The sequence below is a fragment of the Kryptolebias marmoratus genome, linkage group LG22 (assembly GCF_001649575.2).
Source record: "Kryptolebias marmoratus isolate JLee-2015 linkage group LG22, ASM164957v2, whole genome shotgun sequence".
Lineage (NCBI taxonomy): Eukaryota > Metazoa > Chordata > Actinopteri > Cyprinodontiformes > Rivulidae > Kryptolebias > Kryptolebias marmoratus.
This window is the reverse complement of record NC_051451.1, coordinates 11,582,356-11,607,245: the sequence shown is the minus strand read 5'-3', so window position 1 is coordinate 11,607,245 and position 24,890 is coordinate 11,582,356. Positions and strand designations below refer to the sequence as shown.

The 24,890-nt window shown below is 39.7% G+C and overlaps 1 protein-coding gene across 8 annotated transcripts in view; it reads right to left on the bottom strand.

The window, feature by feature from the left end:
* Positions 1–24,890, bottom strand: part of birc6 (baculoviral IAP repeat containing 6) — a 103,160-nt gene that overhangs the window by 6,852 nt on the left and 71,418 nt on the right. For all 8 annotated transcript variants that reach the window (XM_025009103.2, XM_017429910.3, XM_025009121.2 and 5 more), the window contains exons 65-71: positions 20,491–20,713; positions 18,852–18,997; positions 16,129–16,239; positions 13,552–13,769; positions 11,184–11,345; positions 9,046–9,123; positions 6,477–6,665 (exon numbers count right to left, since the gene is read on the bottom strand). In XM_025009103.2, the coding sequence (XP_024864871.1) occupies positions 6,477–6,665; positions 9,046–9,123; positions 11,184–11,345; positions 13,552–13,769; positions 16,129–16,239; positions 18,852–18,997; positions 20,491–20,713 (1,127 nt within the window). The remainder of the gene's footprint in view (positions 1–6,476; positions 6,666–9,045; positions 9,124–11,183; positions 11,346–13,551; positions 13,770–16,128; positions 16,240–18,851; positions 18,998–20,490; positions 20,714–24,890) is intronic.

Sequence of the window (24,890 nt, the reverse complement as noted above, 5' to 3'; positions counted from 1 at the left end):
AGCGAACAGCTCTTCTTCTGGTTCCAATTCCTGCTCTTTAGTGGCATCGTTTTCTCAGCAGCAACACCTGCTGTTCAGGCGAAACTGCAGCAGCGTTGGTATAAACAGCAACAAACACCGAAAGTGTGCTTCACCCTGATCATGTGGATCAACTAATGTCCTTGAAATAAAAGGGTATTTTATGTTTATGAAGTAGAAAATTCTTTTTTTTTGCTCACTGATGAGTTTCTGAAAGAGTGGTAAACATATCTGCTGCTGGCAGTTTTTAATTTTGCACCAGGACTCTTTTTGTGTATTGTTTGGTAACCGTGAGTCAGGTTTTAATACTTTGCTTTGTAAATTTCCAAACAAGACCTGTTAGTGAGTGGCCATATTTTTGTTAGAAATTAAATAATTAGTTTAATTACTGACATAGAAGCATTCATTTGCTTTGCTGCTTTATGTTACACTGAATCTCAATGTGTTGAATCAAACCTCACTGCATCATAATTAAAAGCTAAATTGTAATCATGTCTGTTTTGCTGTTGTACGTATCTTTAATGCACTGGATCGTTTGCCATGTATTAAAATACGTACTGTATCAGTCACAGATCTGAGATGCATGACCTCATCATAAGACTAATAAAACAATCATTAGGCCCCATCTACACTACTCTTGATACATTTAAAAACAGATATTCTGGTGCATTTACACTTAGATTTTTTGGTGGATCTGTGTACTTCTTATAAATGCTGCTGTAGCAGCTTATTTCGCTCAAGCCCACTATCACTTTGGGCTGTAGAAACAACAGTAGGGCTATTTTTACCATTTCTTCCCTGTGATAGAGACGTTATCACATCTGTCATATAAGTGGAAACAAAAAAAAACATGTTTAAGTGTACTTTCTCATTTTTGACCACCAATATTCCTCAGTATATTTCTTAACACGTTGCCACCCATAAACAAGTGTCTGAGGCAGAGCTGTGGAGGGTTCACAGAGTGCAGCTCCTAATCCACGTCGGCTCGGCCTCCAGACGTCAGCGCAAGAATATATGGAAGTGGATTCAACTCCCAATGCCACCTGCGCTGTATGATCTGTCACACACACACAGTTCATTTTCTTTTTTTTTAAACTGTGATGAATAGATGGTTCAGTCCTGGACACTGACCCTCACGTTGTAAAAAAGGAGGACGATGTTGAGAGCCTGGTGCCTGAGATGATGTTGAACTTGGTAATGATGTCTCGTGTCAGGTGATGTAAAGACGATATTACCTTCTTCTCAAAAACACACACACCCTCTGAGCGACACGAACGGTTTAGTTTCAGATTTCAAAGCTTTTCTGCAATTTTCTATGTTGAGTTCTTCTGGACCAGGGATTGGCTCTTTTTTTTTTGCAGGTTTTGTCATTTATCTTGCATGTTTGGCAGGGGACAGTCTGGACATTATGTGACCGTTTCTAACCTTTACTTGATTAAAGCTTGAATCCATTCACAAGAGAGTCACTGTAAATTTACGGACTGTTTGTATACAGCCAATTCCTATCATTAAGGCTGCAAAATTACTTTTACCAGACAACAATTACGAGCCATTTTAAAGCTTCAGAGTATTTTAAGGTCAACAGTACGTGTGTGTGATTGAGACTCTTGAAGGATTGAAAGAAGTTGTGTCGCTTCCATAACTTTGCTCGACACTGCTGCAGCACTGGTTTAAGAAAAAAGCTTCCTATTTTTATTTCGTAGTTTACCCAGTAAACGTGCACCTATATCCCTCGGCTACAACCATAATAAAAATTTGGTTCAAGCTTATTCTTGAAATATTATTTTAACTTTATCCTCAATATTTCAACTTTAATCTTAAAACAGAAAACAAGTAAACCTTCCTTCATTTTTTTTTATTGCTTCTGTGTGAGCCTTTCGCTCCATCGTACTTCAGAAGCCATTTTTCTTGCCGCTCCAGTCAGTGTCTGCCTTAATGTTCCGAACCCATCTTGTTCTGGTTTCGTGAGCTTTTGTTTCTGTTTTGTCCCACCTCATGAAGCGGAGGCCTGTACCAGCGCCGAATCCCACTCAGTGCTCTCGTGACCTTCACAGTTTTGAAGGCATGCTCTGATAGAAGGCGGCAGTGCCTAAAATGAGGTCAGGATGATGGATAAATAGGAGGAGTCAGAGAGCAGAGCGGCTGCTGCCGACAAAGAGCCCGCTGTTTTTCATCAGGAAAACTCGGAACGGCAAAAGTTGATATGGAGGTGTCAGACCAAGACAACTGTTCATGTAGAGGGCATCTTGGAACACAAGCTGAGCAACTTTATTGATTTTCAGTCATCCTCGAAGGCAGGCTCTTAACATCTGCTGTACGTATAAAACGCGCCGGATAAAAGCAACAAACAACGGAAGCTTGGCAGTTATCCATACTCAGCCATGTTGCGGGATCATTGTGAGGACGTCTCATAAAACTGACAAATTTACGTGTCACGGCTCAAAGTGTTTAATGCCGCGTCTCACGAGGAGTGACAGGATATGCTTAGGCAAATGAGAGACCTGACAGGATCTGTCTCGGGAAAAGTATAAGCGGAGCTTCGGGAAGAACCGGCGCCTCAGCTGACACAGATTCTTCTTCTGCACTTAAAATAGTGCAGACGTCAGTCAAAATACTGCATGTCCAACAAGCCATGCACACCATTTTAGGGAACAGCTGACTGATGTTTCAGGACTTTAAAATATCTACAGATTGGTTGGCTTTATGCATCAAGGTCCAATGTAAAACACTGACTACGCTCAAAATCCTGTTACTGTTCTCTTTAAAATGCACTGAAACATGATGTTGTGATGTGCAGTTTGTAGACAAGGAGAAATATCTAAAGGCAGACCTCCAAACCAGCTGAGATCGAAAACTTTTTCCATTTCACGAGAGCAGCTAATAACGAAGAAATCATGTTTTCTGGCTCAGTGTTATTGCCAAACACTTAAATTCTTTTTTTTTGTGTAAACAATAACTAGAAAATACACTTGCTGACAAAAATAAGTTAAGCACCGAGAAGGATAGGTATGATTTGGATATGATCTTAACCAGTAAGTGGTACGCAAATGATTTTATCTAGAACAGATTCTAGAGCGTAAACCTGGTGGGATCAAGAATGGAGTGATAGTGTTATCAGGGAATTGCCAGAGCACCCCATAATCAGTCAAAATGGTAAAGTCACCAGAGATGGACATTATTGCCTTATAGACATATAAGACAGCATGGGATTTCACATAGAATTCTGTGGGTAACTAATACATCTACTTCTAGCAGGTCCAATATAATATTTCTGCTGGAATAACAGTATAAAGTGAAACTGATGGTGGTGTAATAGTTTATACGATGGTGTTCGCATGAACCACTGAAATGTTTAAAACTGGAGTTGTTTTAAGGCAGCTGCAATCCACTTTGGTTTTGGTCATGCTTGGGGAAGCTGTTATCTCATCAAACCAGTCAGAGTTAAACTCCTATTTCTCCAAACAGGTCTTTCATATCTACAACAGGTAAGATATTAATCGTTGGTAACCTTTCCACAAAGCCTGACTTTAAATTTTTTTTTTTTTTAACTATTTCTTTTAAACAACTAAATGAGAAAACTCGAACAGCTATCTGCCTCTCAGCTTCAGTTTTCTTCTCCATTTATCTTTGTTTGGGGGTTGAACCGAGGCAGGTGGAGGAAGGGAATCGATGGACACGTTAGTGTGAAGAAAGCACAGAGCTAATTTAATTCGCTCACTAGTTACCCGTTCTTTTCTTCTCATCTTCATCAAGATGCTTGGTGGTGTAAACGACAACGCCGCAGTATTTCTTAAATTGATGTTAGAGGCGACTATATTTCGAGACAAATATTAGCAGTTTAATTTGAAGCCAAAATGTGACTCAAATCTACAAAAAAAAAAAGAACTGGTCTAGAAATACTTAATAAAAAGGCAGTTTAAAGCTTTTTTTTGTCATTCATGTAAATAGTAAACAAAAGCATTTCAGACAATATAAGTAAAAAAATGAGCCAGAAACTCAAAAGTGCAGAAAACAACAGGAACTATGAATAAAGCAGCCATGAACTGAGTGGATTCAGTAGTTATTCCCTTCTTGCTGTTTCCTCTCTGTGACAGTGTTTGTCTCAGCTGAGAATTAAAGGTGCTAAAAGGCCAGTGGTGAGAAAAGCACATGGTGGAACCTCACCAAGCCTAACTGAATTTCTGTGCGTGTGTGTGTGTATATATGCGATTACTCAGCCGGGTGGTATTGCCAAATGTGAGTATGTCCCCTCGATATCTTTCGGTCCAACGGTCCATTTCACAGACTCGCTGGATGATGTCATGGACCCTTTTTTTTTTTTGCTTTAATCTGAGCATTGCAAGGTTTTCAATGAAAAAAAAAACAGAAACAGCACCGGCAGAGGATCCATGGGAAGAACACAACATTTTTAACTTAAATTTAAAATTAGAAAGTGAGTGAGGACATTTCCTGACAAATATGAAATATGGGTGAGTGATAAGTTCAATGTGTTTGATATTTCGATTGCTATTCCTTGTGTCATATCTTACATAACTGTTTCACAACTATGAGTATAAATCTTAATGAAAATCTTTCAGCCGTTTCCATCGAATTGAGCAGGATTTTAGCTTTTCCCATGTGCTTCTAATGCATCACAAACCACTCCGCCTCCCATGGAGAAAACTCTGCAGACTCCCCCCCTTTCCTATACAGAAAATGTCTCTGTGTGGATAGAGTATGTTTCAGGAAAAAAAATAAGGACAAAAGCACGGTACAAGACAAAGCAAACAACTCAGCAGTAGTTATCGAGCTTTGAGATATTATTAAATTAACAGACAAACGATTTGTTTAAAAGAAGAACTGTGCTGAATATCTTATCCAGGAACAATTCGGGTTTTTGAAGGAATATTTTGACCAAAAGCAGCTTAATTTTGGGAACTGGCTGCTTTACTGAGCTGAAGGATCTGGGCAGGCAGTTTAGGACCTTTATGAAGGTAATCGTTACCAAAATTACTCTAGTTTCCTCAAAGCTGCCATTTGGCTCATATTGTTACAAACAGAAGTGCACCAAGGTGTGTGAGAAAACTCAGAGACCAATTAGTGTATCTTAATTTCAAAAGTGTGCTCCGGTAGATTAAATGATCTACATTGGGGTGCCTGCCAGAGATCGACACAAAGCGGGGTGAATGGGGGTAATGAATACTTGGAGGCCTGTGGCAGACAGCTTTTTTTTTCATACCTACAAAAGTACAGGTGTGTGGGGATCAAAGCTGTAAAAGTACAATTTGGTGTTGTGCAATCTGACATGGAGTCTATTAAATTTCTAAACTAATTGTGAACACAATAACATCCTTTTGAAAATCTCTACTAAATAAGTATCCAGAATGTACTTATTTGTGAATTCCCACTCCCTCAGCTACACCTTGATGCAGGGCTGTACGACTTTAGCTTAAATGTGAAGATGGTACCCGTTAGTATGAACTGAGATCAATTCTCTCAGTTGAACCCCTATTTTTTTTAATTTATTATTCCCTAAAAGGTATTGGCCAGAAAAACTAAAAGTAAACATTTATAAGCAAATGCTAAAATATTTGCCATATGTTGCTCCCTATATTCCTTCAGCCAGACTGAATGATCGTCTCCATTCTTGTGATTGGAACATATGTGATTATGTGACGCAACACCAATATGTCATTATAACGCTCCTAATAAAGCATTAGATAAGGCTGCTCGATTGCACTTTTCGGTTTTTAAAAAAGCGTTACATTATGTCTGTGATGATGATAAAATGCTACTAACACTGATAACTTCTGTACGCACGTCTGGAAAGGTTCCACACGAGAGAAAGCCCTCTTTTTCTGAAAAAGTCACGTTGTCATTCAGATTTTCAGCGCTGGTTTCTTTTTTTTCTCTGTACTATAACTGCCTCTTTAACACGGCTACTCTGTGTCTGAATGTTTACTGGTTACATTAGCATCGGGTCTGTGAGGCAAATTTGGAACAGAGAAATGAAAGAAGAGAAGGAAAGAGAAGTAAAAGTACGACTTATTTGTGAATTCCCACTCCCTCAACTACATCGTGTCGCATGACTGAATCATTTGCTAATATCCGTTTTCCATTAATAAATATATAGTGTTTTGATTTACTTTGTCAGTACACATGACTGTGAGCACATAAGTACAGTGTGAACTGAAAACCAGGAAGTGCACATGCAGATGTATTGCTTTTTATCAAAACTGAGATCAAATGTTTTGAGATTTGACACTGATTTTTGATTTAATTTTTACCTTGATACCCTCTCCCCATTTATATACATTACCGCCCCTCCTCCATCCAGTGTTCAAAGGTGCCTGCAAAGTAGTTTTTTTTTTTCTTTTTCAAGCACAAACTGCATCAGAACAAACACGACAGCAGGATTCGCTTTCAAATACCACAGCGCCTGAATGATGAAAACATATCGGTGAAACCACGACTCCTACCTCTTTGAAGCACGGTGACGGGTTGCGGATCTGCTCCAGCATGGCCCACTTGACGGTGGCTTGCCGGATGTTGCCGTCGTACTCCCGGGAGCTCTGGGTGCCGCTGGGGGTGCCACGGGAGCGCTCGTAGCCGGGCTCGTTGAAGTACGGCTCAGCCACCAAGATGAGGGACTGCACGGACACCAACACCTACAGGAGAAGAGGAAATGAGAGGCAGAGGCAGAGCAAAATTAAATTATGTGACAAAAATATTCAGTCCAAATAGAACATATCACAATGAGCTCGATGCAAAAAAGGAGCACAATTTGGTTACCAGAGGAACAGAGATGAAAGGCACATTCTAATACAATTACTGTTTCCACTTTGGGTATAATTTTGATTTATCAGTGAATTAGTCTAAAATCCCCTCAGTGTCCTCAAAATGTCAAACCTCTGAAATGATCTTGGCAGCGCTGGACACTTAAGAGTCTGACAAAGGCGAGGAATACTTCAGCCCCCGGAGCTACATTCTTCAAACTTTCTTTATTAACAGCCTATAAATGACTTGACCAAGGACGTCCTGCTGCATAGCTCTGTCTGTTCCAAGCCACTACATTACCAACAATGATGGAGCTGAACTTGGAGGCCTGCCTGCCGGCCCCAGCCATGACGGAGGGGGAGGAACTCAAAACCGCTCCATCAAGCGGACGGCAATAACCTTCAAGTTGCGCCGCGTGCTCGTCCTGAACTGGGTCGCCCAATTTCAAAACTGATATCCACCCCCCTCCATGATGACTGCTCGATTCCAGCGCCCCACCCCCGTCTCCGATCCAACCAACCCACTTATTTTCCATTATCGATCCACGGCGCGCTAACTGGAATGATAATCAGTGGAGACATCTCTATGCACTCTCCAAGCCCTGCAAATGAGGGAATTGTAAAGAAAAAAACAAACAAAAAAAAAAGAGCACATCTATTTCCAAGAGCTCAGGCTTTGCTTGTACTTGGATCAATATACATATTGAAAATTAATGGGAGTGTGTGCAGGGCAAACAACTAAATAAAGGTGTGGGTGTGCGTCAATATGCTGTGTTCAAGTACATCTGTGACTGTGCAGCAGTCCTTCAATGCTCTACATTATTTGTCGAGTACGTCGCCACAATGGAAACATCTGGAAAATTCATCTTAGTTGACGCACAACAGGCATGGTGCACATTGCAAAAACAAGAAACCCACATATTAAAACCAAAAAGGTAGAAAAATGTCAGGATCATTTCTTGCAGGATAAATGGGCAATTATAGACAATCAGACTTTTCGTAATGATTTCAAGGAAAAACTCTCAGATTTACACGGTTTTGCGCTGTTCAAAAGTGAGAACAGTCTTCTGAATCTAATTCAAAAAAGGTTAAATGTGGAGTTTCCCCAAGATCCGAAACTCTTCATTTTATCCATCACCAATATTTGTGAAGTGCCCTGAATCCTTTTCTTTGCAGATGTGTTATGGGAATAATTTAAAATTTCCAAATATAAATAAGCAGTATTAGTTTTTAAACAACACTCAAGGGTTTAAAAGGATATGTTGTCCATTTTTAGGAGGCGCTGTCTGGAAATGTCATGAACAATTACCATCTTACTTGTACGTAGATCTATGACTGACCTCAGTTTGATTCTGACAGGACTGACGGGTTAACGGCTAGTCCGAATGTAGCCAAGTCCATGTGGATTGTCGTCATCTTAAAGCAACTCACTCTCAAAAGATTTGGAGCAATTCATGCAAACGCTACTTTTACATTGCTGTCATTTTGTTATTTATTAGTTATTTACATTACGTTCTGTAGTAATTTGTGAGTGCAAATGGCCCTAGCAGCAGCAGCAGCAAGCTGTAGCACTTCTAGTGCATTCTGGACTCAACTTCCACTGAATTAATGAAGCTATTACACCAACGTAAAGGTTTAAATTAGAGCGTTTAGCTTTCAGAGTGTCTTAGCAATTCATGCAGAGTAGTTTTAAAACCTTAAACTCTGTTCTACGATGGGTTCGCTCGGTTTGTATCGATGAGCAGATAGTCCAAGCAGAAATTTGATTTTAAGAGGTTAGTTTGCAGGAACGACATTAAAGCAGGTGTGTTTCTCAACAAAGAAAGTAAAATTGTGGAATGATCTGGATGCTGACTGGAGAAATTATTAACTATTATTCAATTTAAGAACTGAACCTAGCGTTTCTTTAAGGAATGCATACTGCCTGTGCTTCTTGGTGGAAGGTGATGATAAAAAAAGATGGCGTCTAAGCCAGCTGACTGGGACGTTAAGATGACAGCGTTGTGTGTGAACAGGCGTAACCTGGAGGCTCCGAGGAGAGCAGTTTGTGCTCGGTTTGTTCAACATCCTCACACCGACTGTCACCGAAGCAAAAAATAATAACTCGACTTTAAAAAGGATCCTTCATGTCAGCTGTGGAAACACAAGGCCCATTAATACAGAGCTCCTGGTGGTGTAATGACAGGCCAGTGATGAACCTCGGCCTGTGACACAAAGACTCAGACAACAGCCCTGCTGATCCGTGCTGACAAGTGATGGATCTCCGTCTTACCTGTAAAAAGCTCGAGGTCTGAGGGTTCCATTTCTCCTCTGGTCTGCCGTGCCATGTGTTCAGGATACTTAAACACACCTAAAGGAAAGGAAAAAAAACCAAAACACAAACAAAGATGGAATCAATCTCTGCAGAAGGAACTATAAACCACAAAGAGAAATGTTCAAGGTTCGCACAGCCAATACGCCGAGGCTAAATTCAGCCTGAAAACACTTGGGGCAGCTTAAAAACAACAAATGTTTACTCGTTAAGTTGAACAGGAACAAACCAACCAATCTATGCCTCGGAACTAAAGCATACTGCTCTTCGTGCATTTATCTAAAGGAAAATGAAAAAAACAAATCATCAGTAAGCATGTTCTAACATTATATTTTCTCTTTGCCTATTGAAAGTACTTGAAGATGAAGCAACTCAAGATACTTCCAGATTTTTGTCCCTCGTGCTGTGAGACTGGCACATTGAACAACAGGAAGAAAAGAAGGGCAGAATCATTGTTGAAGTGTTTCTACGGGCAGAACAAAAGTCAAGAAGGTACTATCACTGCAGGTGTTCCGTAAACTTCAAAAACTGCCTAAAAGTGAGACGTATGTGATGAAGCCTTGTAGTTATGTTTTTGTATGAAGGATGTACTCTGACAGGATGACTCTTCTTATAGCATTCCTACCACACAGGGGTAGTTTCCTAGTCATCACGTGCATTGTTTAGGAGGAGAGCTGCAGTAAAGTCTGCAGCGCCGGTATAAATGGCAACTCTGCTCTCCTAACGTCACAGCTCGCTCATGCCAGGAGTCACAAACCCATAAAATGGGGACTTAATGGGGTCTTTAAAGAAAAAATAATAAAAATGCACAGTGAAGCACGTTTAGGGGAGCGGGTCAGATTCGAAAAAAAAATATATCTGAATAATTATGGGTGATTATCAGATCGTATTTCCACGTGAAAATTGCCATCCCCAGCATCTTTGTTATGAGATTTCAAGTGAAATGCTGCCATTCTTCTGTTTAATAAACAGAATCCAATACGTACTGCTCCGAGCTCGGAGCTGCAAGTTTCTTCAGCCCGTCGAGATTCTCTTTCTGCAGTTCAAACATTCGTCTATCACTCATTCGGAAACGCTCCTTTCTCATGTAAAGTCCCCGGATTTCTTCACAGCAGCTGTCAGGGCGCATTATATAAACCGATGTGGAGTGTCAGCAGCTGCCTAATGAGCTGCAGCTCCTGAGCACAACTTCAACACTTTGACCTCCGCTTCTCGACGGAAGGAAGCCAGGGCAGCAAAGAACAACTCGACGGATTCCAACACGCCAGGAGGACGCCTCGAGGGACGCCCGCTTCCAAATGCCACGTTTAAAATAAAATCTGGACATCTGCGGGACTTGTGGGATCTGTAGATAATCTGACGTTTCGGAACCTGTACGAGAAGAGGCGTACAGCTTGCTTTTCTCGCTGTGCTCATTATGTAGCCAGTTAAGATGTCAGACGAGCAAGGAGGCAACCTCAGGTTTCTGCTGATTTTCCCCATTCTGCGTCAGTAATTAAATGCCACAGTTTGCAGCCGAATCACAGATGGATCAACGTCTCTTGAACTACCGTCGTCAAAAAGTTAGAGGATGCAACATACGGAGGTCTTTGGCTAATAAAAGGAAATGTTTTTTTATTAATAAAACATTTTTCTATTTGGTTGCAGATGACTTGTGAAAAGATTAGGGCATCAACTAAAAATCGCTGCTAAAAGCCAAAGAAAACCCATTTAGTTGCCAGTTGCTTCTGCGGTTTTAAAGTTTCAAAATGAGAATTTGCACAGTTTAACCACAGTTACAGTGACAAAAGAAATAAAATCTTTTAGTAAATGTAACCTGAAATCAGATTTGCTTTTTAAAAAATATCATATTTTTGCTGGTAGATGTAATTATTAATAGAAATTAGAATTGAGTATTTATTTATAATTGATTTGTTAAATTATCTATTTGCTAATATTGAAAAATGACATAGTATAACTTATCATTTCTTTCCCTAACTTGCCTGGGACATTTTGTATTAAACATCTACACCTCTCTAGACCAAAAGATTGATTTATGTGAATTACCCTGACTAACACAAACTTCAACAGTTTATTTATTTTATTTTTTTTAAACTTACTTTGCCATCGTTGTACAGGTTCGGGTTGAAGCGCACACTGTGGCCCCCTGTGGTCTCCAGGTTGACCAGGGGAGGAGAGTTGGGGTAGTCCTGGGGGAAATACACGTCGAACTCGAAGCACCCGTTGGCGTACGGAGTGTCTGCCGGGCCGGTGATGAGAACCTGACGACACGAGAAGAAGACAAGAATCAAGGGGGCAGTCCACTTCTGAAGTTAGACCCGTTTATTTAAAAAAAGATAAATAGTTCAAATAATAAGCTTGAGTATAAACAGGCAAAGAAAACGATTACTACACACCGAGGGGGGTTGATTAAACACGCATAAAATGATCTGGTATTATGCTATTTAGATAAAATAAATGGAAAAACATTAATTTCGGTTTTATATAATCTTAAGAAATAATTAGATACAATCTTTATGGTAATTGTGGAAAAAAAACCCATCCTATTATCACTTCATTAAATTGAAGCAAAATGCCTGGCACTATATTCACAAAAATAAATATAAATTCATGTTCTATTTACAAACACTTTTTTCCACTACTGTAGTTTAAACTACACAAGTTCTCAGTCTATAATAAATGAACGGACCTCATTAATTAGTAAAAATGAAGGAATACACAGTTATTTGTCTTTAAAAGAGGAGACAGAGATGTTTGTGTTGCTGCTCCTAGATTATTAAACGATCATTTGTCTCACATCAGTCGAGCTTCTTCACTGTCCACTTCTAAAAATCACATTTTTATTCTTTTATTCCTTGGCTTTTGGCATAGCCTGAGACTTGTTCTTGGTTTTAAGTCGGTTTTATTGCCTTTTTCCAATTTTATTGCCGTTTTAACTGTTTTTATTCTTTGTTTTATGCTTTAAATGCTCCTTGGTTTTACATGTACAGCACTTTGCTGCAGCTGTGGTTGTTTTTAAAGTGCTTTATAAATAAAGTAGTAGCACTAGTCGTAGTACTAACAAAAGCTAAGAAGCTTCAATAGATTTTAAAGTCTGTAATTGAGTGTACCAAGAGAGATGTTTGGTTCTCTTGACTTTAAAACAGAGATCAAACCAGACTGTCAAATTAAAACAGAGAGAACGCTCTAAATACACTGCATGTGTGCAAACACAAGCTTCTTTTCCTGGAAACAATCACAAATAGTTGGGCTACAGTTCAGATGCACCGCTGCCTCTCTGAGGCCCTCTTTACCCTGAACGACAATCCTACAGTCTCTACGACCTACTAGGACATGTCTGGACCGCGAGGATAATTTGGAAAACCTCCTACAGTGTGAAAACAGTCATAAGCAGATATTTCATGTACATATGATGATTGGATCAAAGCTAAAAAAAAAAGAAAGAAAGTGGACAAATGAATTTTTACTTTCATCACACTTTCTTCTTTAAAGTCCGTCAATCCTAAAGTGAATCATTTTAACCCCGGCTGAAGCACAGAGCCAGTGCTGGACATTAGTTTGGTAAATAATATGAAAATGTAAACGTGAGGTACAGAGATGACCCCTCGCCTCACGAGAAACTGTTAGCATACGTTCCTCATTTAGAAATGTTATTCTGGTAAGAACACGTTTGTGAAATTAAACTACCATATTTTCCGGACTATAAGGCGCACTTAAAAGCCTTAAATTTTCTCAGAAAACGACAGTGTGCCTTATAATCCGGAGCATCTTATATATGTAAGAAGTCATAATGTTTTAGTACGACTTTGGTAAACTACAAAGCCGCACCGCTTGCAGCATTAAGGCTCAGTTATAGTCACGCAGGGCTCCTGAGCGAGCGCTTACGTCGGTAACTGTTTGATTATCTCTGTGATCTCTCAGAGGGATCATATAAATGCTGATACAGGCGAACCAGCTCCGTTAGAGCACCGAAATCATCATTTTGAATGGTCCGTGCAAAGTTACAAAAATTGGGAGGTGCACAACATGCGCCTTAGTAGTCCGGTGCGCTTTATATGACAAAAGTTTGATTCATTGACAGTGAATCTTATAATCCAGCGCGCCTTGTAATGCGGAAAATACGGTATGTGACCAAAGCTATTCTCAAAAGTTGTGCTTTTTTAAATAATCAGGTAATTTCATTTTCTTAAAACTTTATTCTGCTAATAATCGTATTTAGGCAGCGGTAGTTGAATGAGTTCTTCCTACTACTTAGTGCTTTCCTGACAAAATCATGTTTAACATGAGGATTTTGACATTTAGCAAAGAAGACTGTCATTAATCAGACTCAGAGGTGAGAGAAATTTATTAAAATGTCAGTGGAGTTACTGCATGGTAGAAACATATGACACATAGACGCCTACTATAAACAGACCGCAGTTATGGGTGAGCTCATGGTTTCAGCTCCGATAAAAATAGGTCCGTTACCTTCATGATGTCCAGCCGCTCCTCATCACAGCGAACGAAGACGCTGGAAGACGACGAAAGAGGCAGAGAGGTGGACAGGGTCACCGCCTCCTGGGCCAGGCGCCGAGATCGGGCCGCGCTGTTCGTGTCGCTGGCGTTCTTAACCTGAGACATGTAGTGGTAGTTGACCTTAAACATCAGCTTCCCTTCCTCGTCTTCTGAAACCATTTCAAAGGTGTCTGGGAGGAGAGGAGACAAGAATCGGTGACTCGGACTGTGAGCGTTTAGTTCACAGGCCGACAGGCTCATTCCCCCAGTGTTGCCTCTTCGTCAGGGTTCGGCGTGGCCCCAGTTGGAAAATTCTCCATTTCATAGGAGCTGAAACTTGGTAAGCTGTTGCAGATCATTTAATGTAAATTTGAATTTATTTAAAGACTGGGGTGATGAGCATGTTTGTGTCTGCAGCAAAACAAACAAATGTCCAAAATAAATATGTCAGTAATGCATTGAAACACTGGTTGAGTTTAAGGGACTGGAAGCAAAATTTGCACATCCACATCAGGGTAAGACAATATATAAAAGGCAACCGTTAGTCCAAAAACTGATCAGCAATGTATTCACACAAGTGTACTTTCTTTTGTGGGCAGACCGGGCAATCCATGTAGATTTTTTTTATTTGTAGCATGAGCAACTATGGAAGAACTTGTGGCCAAAAATAAATAAATAAAAAGTCACTAATCTGGGCTTATTTTGCTGTTGAACCAAGGAGCTGCTATAAACAAAAAGCTTCAGGCTGCACGTTTTGACACACTGACATCAGTAATCCTTAACGAAGCAGCGAATTACACCATTAAAACAGAAAAACACCGACTGAGTATTTGTTGCATGTCGCTCCAACAACAAGAGCTTTTGCACACAGGCAAAGACGACGGGAGCTCGGCGGCACGACGACATCTGATCTGCCGCAACATTCACTGATGGGATAATATAAAAAAAAAAAAAAAGTATTTTTTTTAATTAGTTGGGTAGTCTGTGGGCATTGATGTGCTTATTTTATCAGCAGCTGCCTGCATATATGCAGCACGAGGTTTCATCCGTGGCCCAAGTCGATGCGTGAGGAAATATTCTGCAGATTTTTGTGTGTGGTTGTTCTGTTAACCTTTGTTCCATTTCAGCATTACCTGCTTTGTAAATTAGGCTATGTCAAAAAGCATATATGAACTACATGCGAAGCAGCATTGTCTAATCTTTTTTTTTTTTCTTAGTTCATCTTAAAATGACACAGGAGTCCTCCTTTAAAATTCAAAGCCTTTATAAAGTGGTTGTAAGCCACAAGTGACATTTTTTTCTTAGTTCTTTAATTCAGCAACTGCCTATGTTATGCAGTGAGCCGTGTAATGTCCGAACAAATATTTCCCTTTAAAGATATACATTGGGCTGCTTAATTTAGTCATTTTCCATCACAATAAAGTTCATTTCACCAACACACTGCTGCTTGCTTAAACAAATAAATTATACAGATCTGTGCTAAGAAATGAGGGGTTGATTGCATCTGAGATGATCAGGGTGTATTAAAGCTTGTTCAGGTTTTGATTTAAATTGGACATTTATATCCAGGTTCAAATTCCTGAAGGAGAATTTACTTCCTTATTAATAAAACAAACAAAGAAGAAATAAAAAAAGAAAAACAGACGGACTTGGCCAACCTTAGTCTGTATGCTAATTAGCATTAGGTGTTACTTCTATTTAGAATAAATTTCTGTTTTGTTGTAAACATTTAGACAATTCAAAGTAGGGCTAAATAGTATTACCACCTCATCTGTTCCTTAAGTCATAAAAAAAAAAAAAAAAAAAAAAAAAAAATTTGAGACACCCCTAACTTTTTAGGTTGGATGCAAAAAAATTAAAAAAATTAAAAAACAGAACAAAATGGTAAAAGGTCAAATGGGCTTTTACTCAAATTTTGATATGCTTTGGCATCAAAAGGGAAGAAAAACAAATTTGTTTAGTTTGACTCCTTGTTTGACTTATAATTGCTCAAAAAAATAAATATATATATATATAAGCTATAGTACTGTGTAAATTCCCTTTGCTTCAGGTAAAACATAAACAAAAATCTCCAAACCCCTGATACTTTTAGTTGCCAACTCAGAATTAAAACCGAACCTCTCTGAGTTATGTTTTCTGATGCCGACACACTGAAACAGCCCTGTTTACAGTCAAGTCACTAACAATTACTTCAGACATCCAGCTGCTTGCGAAATCAATCACAACACAGCCAAAGCAGCATAATTAACTGTGACAGGGCTGAATGGAGAGTGATGGACAAAACAAAAGAGATCTTTGTCCCTCTCAGCGATCCGTCATGAAGACATTAACAAAATAAAAACCCAAACAGCAGAGGAAGAGCGTGCCTGCATCCCGGGTGGAAGCAAGGAAGGCTAAACGGGAATGATGCATGTAGGTGTCACTCTTTTTAAAGTGTTCTCCACAAATATTACACGCTAATTTGTCACGGCACAATGAGCGCCTGGTAATTTATAAAGCCGGAGTCGTAAAAAAAATAACAAAACCGCAGAGACGAAGTTGCAAACTCACCAAACTGGAGCTTTTTCATGGCAGCTACGTATTTTTCCTCTGAAGAACGGAGAATGGACAGGGGCTTCGGTCGGCTGCAGACCTTCTTTGAAGACTCGACCAGTTTCCTCTCTGGTGTCGGGTAAAGGAAACAAAAAAAAAAGATTACAATTTTTTTTTAAAAAGGTAAATGTTAAGAGAAAACTCTTCAGTGCTCTGAGACATCTGATGTTACTGAAGTCAAGCGGAAATGCAACGTTTTATTCAGCCGATTTCAAAATCTCCAAACTTGACAGATATTTCAAAACCTACTTGCTTACTTAACATTAAAAAAGTAGTGCTCATCTGATTTATCAGGGTTTTAGGTGTCCTAGTAAACACTTTCAGTGTGGTCTTTGCTTCAAGGGTGAAGTTGTGCTTTTATTTTTAAGCATTTGCAACATGTATGTTTATTTGTACTGATCGGCTGCCACCATTTGCAGAACGATTGTTAATTTGCACCTCATGTGTATTTGCAGAGCATTCGTTTGGATTTTGATTGTTTGCAGGATTCTGAGCACTCTGAACAAAAACATAAAAAGCAAGGCTTAGTTTCCAAAGTTGCATCTAAACAAACCACTGGAGTTTTTTTTTTTTTTGATAAATGATACTGTGCAACATGCCACGTGGTGTCCTTTCAAGTTGTGCTGATTTTATTTAAAGACCTGCTAAAGATGAGATTATTTGTTTTATCGTGTACTCATTTGTAAATGACTGAATCTCTGAACCTAAACTTATATGAATGTTAGTTTTAGTGTTAGTGGCTGATGTTGGGTTTAAAATCCATTCATTTAGTAATTTTAACATCATCAGACTGTACTGTCCATACACACAGCATTAGTAGGACTTGAAGAAGCTTGACATGGGTTACACTGAGGGTCTGTGGACCAGCATCGTCTTGTTGAAAAACTGCACCAGGGTGGTGCTGTCTCGGGAGGAGTAACACATGTGGACATAGGATGTCACTGACATAATGATGAGTCAGAAGGGTCCTGTAAATAAGTACTAAAGTTGACCTGAAGCTATACCCCATGACTCCCCACACCATGATGTTGGGAGAAACACCAGTGGCGGGATTTGTCTTCTTCCCTCATATGAGCACACGGTGGTTATCCAAGGTAACAGAACCAAGATTAATCACAACTCTAAACGCAGCCGCCTCTGCTCTGGTGTAAATGGCAGCCTACACATTGGACAGTGAACCTGACATGGTGTGTTGTAAAGAGTTCAAAACCTGTGTCCTGATGGCAGATGTCATATAGATCTGCACAGAACCTTCACAATCTGTGTGGGTGCCCACATATATCCATTTGCTCTGATACTGGGCCACTGTGTCATCTGTACATCCCACATGCATCACGCAAACCCCACAGAGTGACCCCTATCAAACTCCATCACCTGTCATCAACGGCTGCTAATGCGGTCCGATGTTTGAACGAGGCTTCCTCTGTGTCTGCTGACCTTCACTCAGCGTTTTATCTTACGGTGCATGAGCAACTGCCTGATAACAGTATCGCTCCACTTAAGATGTCACCACTTAGACCCTTCTGGTGCCCGTTCTAGATGCCCCAGCTTCTTGCAAATTCAAGCCAATTACTCACCCATCACCGGTGTGAATGTAGACTAAATTACACCCAAGTCAGACCAGTTCTTTTTTTTTTTTTAATTTTGGTCTGTGAGTGTATTGCAAAACCATAATCCAACCCCAGAAGAGTAAGAACAACGCATGAGAACAGAGCAGATATAATCTGTCCTGTTATGACTCCAGACTTCCTCCTCTCTTCACTTGATACTTCCCTCCTCCTGTTTGATTATGACTTCTCTTAAAAAATATTTCCAAAGACTTCTTAACTAATTAAATGATTATGCATCCGTCAAGGCTCCAACACCGCCAGCTCAACACTGTACAACTCTACACAATGTGCGACCCCATAAGCCTCCATCACGTGAATTTTTCCACATTAAGAGACATGTCATTGATCTTTAGCTATACCCCCTATCTCACATGCACACTTTCATCACATCTAATGGCCAACGCCCCACCTAAGTGATCAGTTAGATGACCATTTATGTGGGCCGAGCCTGAAAGTCCTCTGAAGGGAGCTTGAAGAAATGAGGGCGAGGGGGATAATTAATATTGTGTACTGTGTAGCAACAAGGTAATGCGAAAGGAGTAATACTTCATCATGCAGTGGACATTTTATTGATGGAGCTGACTCTTTAAGGTGACTAATGACTAGCTTGAAGAATCTTCTTTCTTTCCTTATTACCTCATGTCCGAGACAAGTTATGACATGTCTACTTTGCCCTTTATAATTCTTCAAAGTCTGAATCTTGTGATACAACTTGAACGGATTATTTATCTTCTTTATTGAGCTCAGGAGAGATTGCCGAGCCTCGGGGGAATAAAATCCAAGAAACCGGGATTAATTTATGAACCTCAGGAGTCAGATTTTAGCTTTTAGCTAAGGACAAACAGGCTAATAACACCCTTGAATAAAATACCACCAACCTGAAGTCAATTAGAGGTGAGTTTTTTTTTGTCTAACGTTGAGACGTGTATTTTTCCTGTTTTTAACCACGAAGACAATAAATAAGGCTAACTTCAAAAATAAGTTTTATGCATAAAATAAGGCCTGGCTTGAAATCAAAGCGTGCTGAAAGGTTTGGTTTCAAATTTGAAACATTTCCACATGTTTACATACCCTGGTTGGCCTGCCGCAGGCTGGTAGTAGCAGCGTGGACGATCTCAGCTGTCCTCTGGATGTCGGGCACCAGCAGAGTCAGACCTTCAGGCTCCGGGTCTGATCCTTCGGCTTTAACCACTCCTTTGCTTTTATCCTTCTTTGACCTGGAAAACAAAACAATACATTTAGCCATGTTGTGGCATCGAGTGCTCTTTGATAACCTGAAAGACTTATTTTTGTTAACGCAAAGGTTTTTTTTTAGTTTGAATTCAAAGTAACAAATGTTTAGCAAAATCAAGCGTTTGACACATTTGAGTTTCCCATTAAAATTATAGCATCAACATATACAATATAAACTTGGCTTCTAATTTCAAGAAACATCTTTGTGTCTTTTCTTCTCATTATCTACATACGCACTAAACCTTTATAAGATTACCGTCTGTTACAAGGATCACGCATGACAGCTCTGTGAAATTATCACCGTTTCACTGAGTTATTAGGAAGTGGGACCTCAAATGAACCACGCTGCCAGCAGGACTGCTGCTGCAACATTCATGACAAGCGTTTGCTAAAATTATCCTCGGATACATCTTTCATAATAAGGTGCTCTGATGTGCGAGCACGCGGTGTGTGCGTACGTAAACCTGAGTCAAGCGTGTTGTCAGGACGCTGCCAGCAGCTAGGAGCTCACTCATCTGCTAATCGAGTCTTCACACCACTTCCATGTAGCGTGCCTTTAAAAAAGTATTCACCCCTTTCACTGTTTTATGCTTTTACTGCTGTCATAAATCTATCGTGGTCAATAAAAATTGTCATGTTTTACAAAATAAATACCAAAAGAAAAAAAAAAATTCTTTCAATGTCAAAGTGAAATCTAATTTCTACAAAGTAATAACAATAACATAAAAATATGTAATGTAAAAATAAGTGACAGCATAAATATTCGCCCCCTTCACATCAGGATTTAGTACAAGCACTTTTGCATCATTCATTTTACCCTCTATCATTACACTAACTATTCTCCTTCTTGGACGGACACTCAGTTCGTGAGGATGGCCTGCTTTTATTAGATTTACACATGTCCCATATACCCTCCATCTCTTGATGATGGATTTAACAGAACTCCTGGGGATGTTGAGGGTCTTGGAAATCCTTCTGTATCCATCCCACTGACTTTTTTGGTCAAAATTCCCAATTTATGCTGACCACGACTGATTTATGACAGCAATAAAAACATGAAACATCCAAGGAAGTGAATAATTTTATAGGCAATGTAGAGGTCTGTGTGGAAGATATTTTATGTGGAGAAAAGGTAACACAAACCACACCCCTGTATCCCCACCCCACTTGGGCCTTTTGCCACCATGGTTAAAAAAACAACACATTTCTGAAGCCATGTCCCTGAACACCTTGAAAAGAGATTGTGATTGAATTTCAATGAGTCGTCATTGTCCCCCAGGGCTACCTTTTTTTTTTGTCAAGTGCAAAAAGGGCATGAAGATGTAAAGATGCCCTGTTAAGAACTGTTCCACAAAAAGAAAAAACAGAATATTTCTAATAACTCGTTGTGTTTAAGGTTGTTTTGTCGAAACAAACCTTGAGAAATAAACTTAGAAGCTTATCTGTAGGTCAAATTTAAAGCATCAGAGTTCATTACCTGAGGCGATTTGTGTACGTGTCCACACAAGTCTTCATCTTAGCCAGAAGCAGTCCTACAGAAGTCTGTCCTTCGGAGTGCTCTTCGTCCTCCTCTTCCTCTTCTTGTCCGGGGTCCGCGGACAGAGGCAGCAGCAGCGGAACCAGGGAGGTGAAGGTGGAAATGGCCCTCAGCAGCTCCAGCAGAGCCCGGTAGAGTGGGACATGACGAGCCATATCCAGAACTGCAGAGATGAGAGAGATACAGTGTTCCCAGGAGCTCAATAAAACTCTAATCAAGGACACTCGTTCCATGCTTCATTGTCCAGCGTGAGCATTTGTTCCCAATTTCAATGATTCACTCACATATTGGCCGACACAATAGGATGAACACTGCAAACACAAACTGACAGGGTGGGTCAATCTCTTAGACGTGAATGCAAAATAACTGATTCATCTACAGCAAGAAACTGCATCAATATGCTTGTTGGTGTGAGATAGTTGAGAAGAAAATGCTTCACATAATGAGAGCTGTATTTGATGCAGAGACACGGTACGAGAGTGTGAATGCTTGTTCTGCAAACAGGTCTTTGTAGAACAAGGTTAAAAGTGCATATGAACTGTAGCAAACATAAATACTACTGGGTGGTTACATTTTTCAGTTCACTACTTCTCCCACAGATTTGGAAAAACATATATAAAAAATGCATCATGAATAACATGCTATGATTTTTGGTCAAACAGCTTAGGAGGAAGGAAGGAATGAACTGTATGAGATTTTTAAATTCCCATCAATGAGACTTTGACAAAATGAATGAGAGAACCCAGCCCTTAAACACTTAAAAGCTATGGGTGGTCAAGTTTGTAAAATTAAATTTAACATTATATTGCATACATTATATACCTGCATAATATCACTACAATTAGAAACTTCTTGTCTCAAAATATTGCAGAAAAACTGGTCCACGCATTTAGGTTGGATTATTGTAATTCTTTATTATTTGGGTGTCCAAAAAAACTCTTTAAAAAGTCTTCAGTTGATCGAAAATGCTGCTGCTGGAGTTCTAATGAGAGTTAGAAGGACAGATCATATTTCTCCAGTTTCAGCTTCTCTTCATTGCCTCCCTGTCAAATTCAGAACAGAATTTAAAATCTTACTTCTAACTTACAAAGCTCTCAACAACCAAGCTCCATCTTATATTAAAGATCTTCTTGTTCCATATTTTCCTAACAGAGCCCTTCGCTCTCAGGCTGCAGGTTTATTTGTGGTTCCTAGAGTTTCTAAAAGTAGAACAGGAGGCAGAGCTTTCAGTTCTCAGGCTCCTCTCTTGTGGAACCAACTTCCAGTTTCTGTGAGGCTGTCATTCTGTTTTTGTCTGCGTCTCTTTCCTGTCTTTCTGAAACCCCAGCCGGTTGAGACAGATGGCTGCTCGCCCTGAGCCTGATTCTGGTTCTGGTTCTGCTGGAGGTTTCTTCCTGTTTAAAGGGAGTTTTCCCTTTCTACTGTCACCAATGTGCTGCTCAGGATGGGAGACTGCTTTTATAATGTATGTGAATTTTTTTTGTACAGTACTCTGAGACAACTTTCGTTGTGACTGAGCGCTATATAAATAAACTGAAGTAAATTATGGGAAAATAAACAAATAAACTGGGAGCCAAACCCATGGAGCAGTACTTGTATGAAAGGCAGAAATGCAGGGTTTCACGCTCGAGAGATATGTACTGTGTGTGACAGTCGGTATACCTTTGTCCTTTCTAATTTCACAAAGCTAAGCTGACAGCTCCTACTTCTCGCCCACAACCAAAGCCTGAAATAACAGAACGTGGACGGCCCTGCAGCCTGAGTCAGCTCGAGACGTCTGCTAAATGAAAGCTCGCACTTGGCAGCAAACGCTCTGGTCAGTTGTAAAGAAAGAAACAAAAAATAATAATCTCAGCATCTTTTCCTTGCTCTGTTTTAATATTCTTTTTTTTTTTTACTTATTGCAAGAGTCTAGAGATTAATAATCATAAGATTGCTGTGACTTTTGTGCATATTTTAGAAATGAATGTGTTATAAAAATAATAATAAAAGCACTTGTGAGAAGCAGAAATTTAAACTCAATCACAACGATATTGGTAAATCCGTCCATCCCTCTGTCCATCTATAACCAGGATTTCATTATTTCGATCATGGTCCATAACTCATGACCATAGGTGAGGTTTGGAATAAAGATGGATCAAATCAAGATCTTTGCCTTAAAGTTCGGCTGCTTCTTCCCGCCAACAGACTGGAGCGATGCCCTTATTATTGCAGAAGAGGCCCTGGTCCACTGATCCGACTCTCACTGCATCGTGCCTTCACTCATGAACGAGGCTCACTTCCTCTCCGCCCTTTTTTCAGCTGAGCACCATCGCCTCAGACTTGGAGGAGCTATACGAGCTGATCAGGAGAACAAGGAGACCTATTCCACTTTAATCTCAAAGATTTGTCACATTGCTATCCAAATGCCACCTCGTGCTCAATGGATCATGTTGAAATATGCTCAATGAAAAATGAATTAATTAACTTTTGTGTTTTAACAAGTCGGTGCTACTGAAAAAAAGTCAGGAGGAGGTAAGTGTAAAACCCAAGACTGACATAAGTTACATCAACTTTTGGGAACTTTGACTTTTTGAACAAAACCCCTTTCAGTCTGGACTAAATTTTGAAGTGACCACTGGTAATTAATTGTTTTATCTAGACACTCTTTAGAGAACCTTGCTCTAAAAAAAATGGTTCCTAGAATTGGGGTCATAACCCAACTGTGGGTCTTGAAATACAAAGTGAGGAGTCTTGACATGATCTCGTGAAATCAAATTAAACTTAATGATTGCCAACAAAATGTTTTCCTTGTACTTGATTAGTTAGCTTATGAGAAATGTTTCCCTACTTTACAAAGCATTAGTTGGGTTCTCAAGTCTAAACCTTGTCACTGTGTGGGTTGGAAGCTGAAACGTTTGGCAACCACTCCTCTAGAAAATTAAAATCTGATTCTAAAGTAATCCATGCCAAGCCTGATAAGTGATTATCACAGCGAGGGTTCAGATTGGTTCGTTTTCAGCTGTTGCTCAGGCGTTTGAAGCAGGACTTGCACTTAAAACCAATTAAACAGAAGGGTCTGTTCGTACCGTGAATAAGAATCAACAAGCCGGTCATGTTTTCTGACAGGTGCCATCACATGTGTTGAGACGAACTTAAGTATCCATGTGTTTGCCCTTACACTTTCAGCCCCAAAATAAATAGAACAGCTTTTGTTTGTGGCTCCCAAACTGCTTTACATTTATATTGAAATCCCTACCTCCCTGCAGCCCTCCTCCCAGGATCTGCCGAACACTGACCTCCCCGAGCCTTTATCTGCTTTCAAATCCTTTAACCGATGTCTCTGAGCAGCATTGAGCACGGAATCCCAACCCCTCCAAGATACATCAGTGTAATTACTTTGAACAATTGTGTGTAACTCATCAGAATTCCTTCTCCCGCTCACTGTCGACGTCAGGCTTGCTTTTCTCAACACTCAGTTGTAACAACTCCCTGCATGTTCCACTCAAAGCGAAAGGAACCACAGTTTAGGCATATGTACAGGTAACTCTCTCAGCCATGACAGACAAAAAAAACCTGTATTGTAGTCAAATATGCAAAACTAACTACAAGAGCTTCCCCAATCCTAGCTATGAAAGGTCAGAACCATGTTGGCATTTCATGAGACATTGGTGACAGAGCCTCATTTAATATGACGTTGAAGTTCAAATGCTTGGCTGGATACAAAAATATCAATAAGATAAGTAGGGCTGGAAGCTACATTTAAATATGAAGCTCAGATTTGCTCACAATTCAGTACAGAGAAGATGTGTTTCTCTAGGATAACAACAGGCCAAAAACAAAGTGAGGGTAACCAAATGTCTCGGTGGCTAGACCGTCAAAATAAGCAATAAGTTTACACATATCAGACAAAGTGCTAAATAAAGTAAACAGGTAAAAAGTAAATGAAACTAAAAACAAAAAGGTAAAGTTCCCAGCATGAGGTGCATCATAGACCACAGCTGGTTGTGCACAGGGACTGATTTCACACAGTCAGACATAGAGGTAAAAAAAAAAAAAGTTCCATAAGTTTATAATACTCACATTGTGTACTTTAAAGCTGTGCAACATAAAAAATGCAATTATTGAAAATAACATAAAAAAACATAGGTGTAAAGCTTTTTTAGATCAAAACAGAGAATTCTAATATTATTTGTGGTGTAAACAGTTTAATGGATGCTACTTTAATCAAACAGTCCCCATGATTTGATTTCTGAAGGTGTTGACCAGACATTTTAAATTTTGAGCGAACTATCATAACAACTACTGGATCAAATAATATGAAACTTGACAAGCCCATCCTTGGACCACCGAGATGCAGT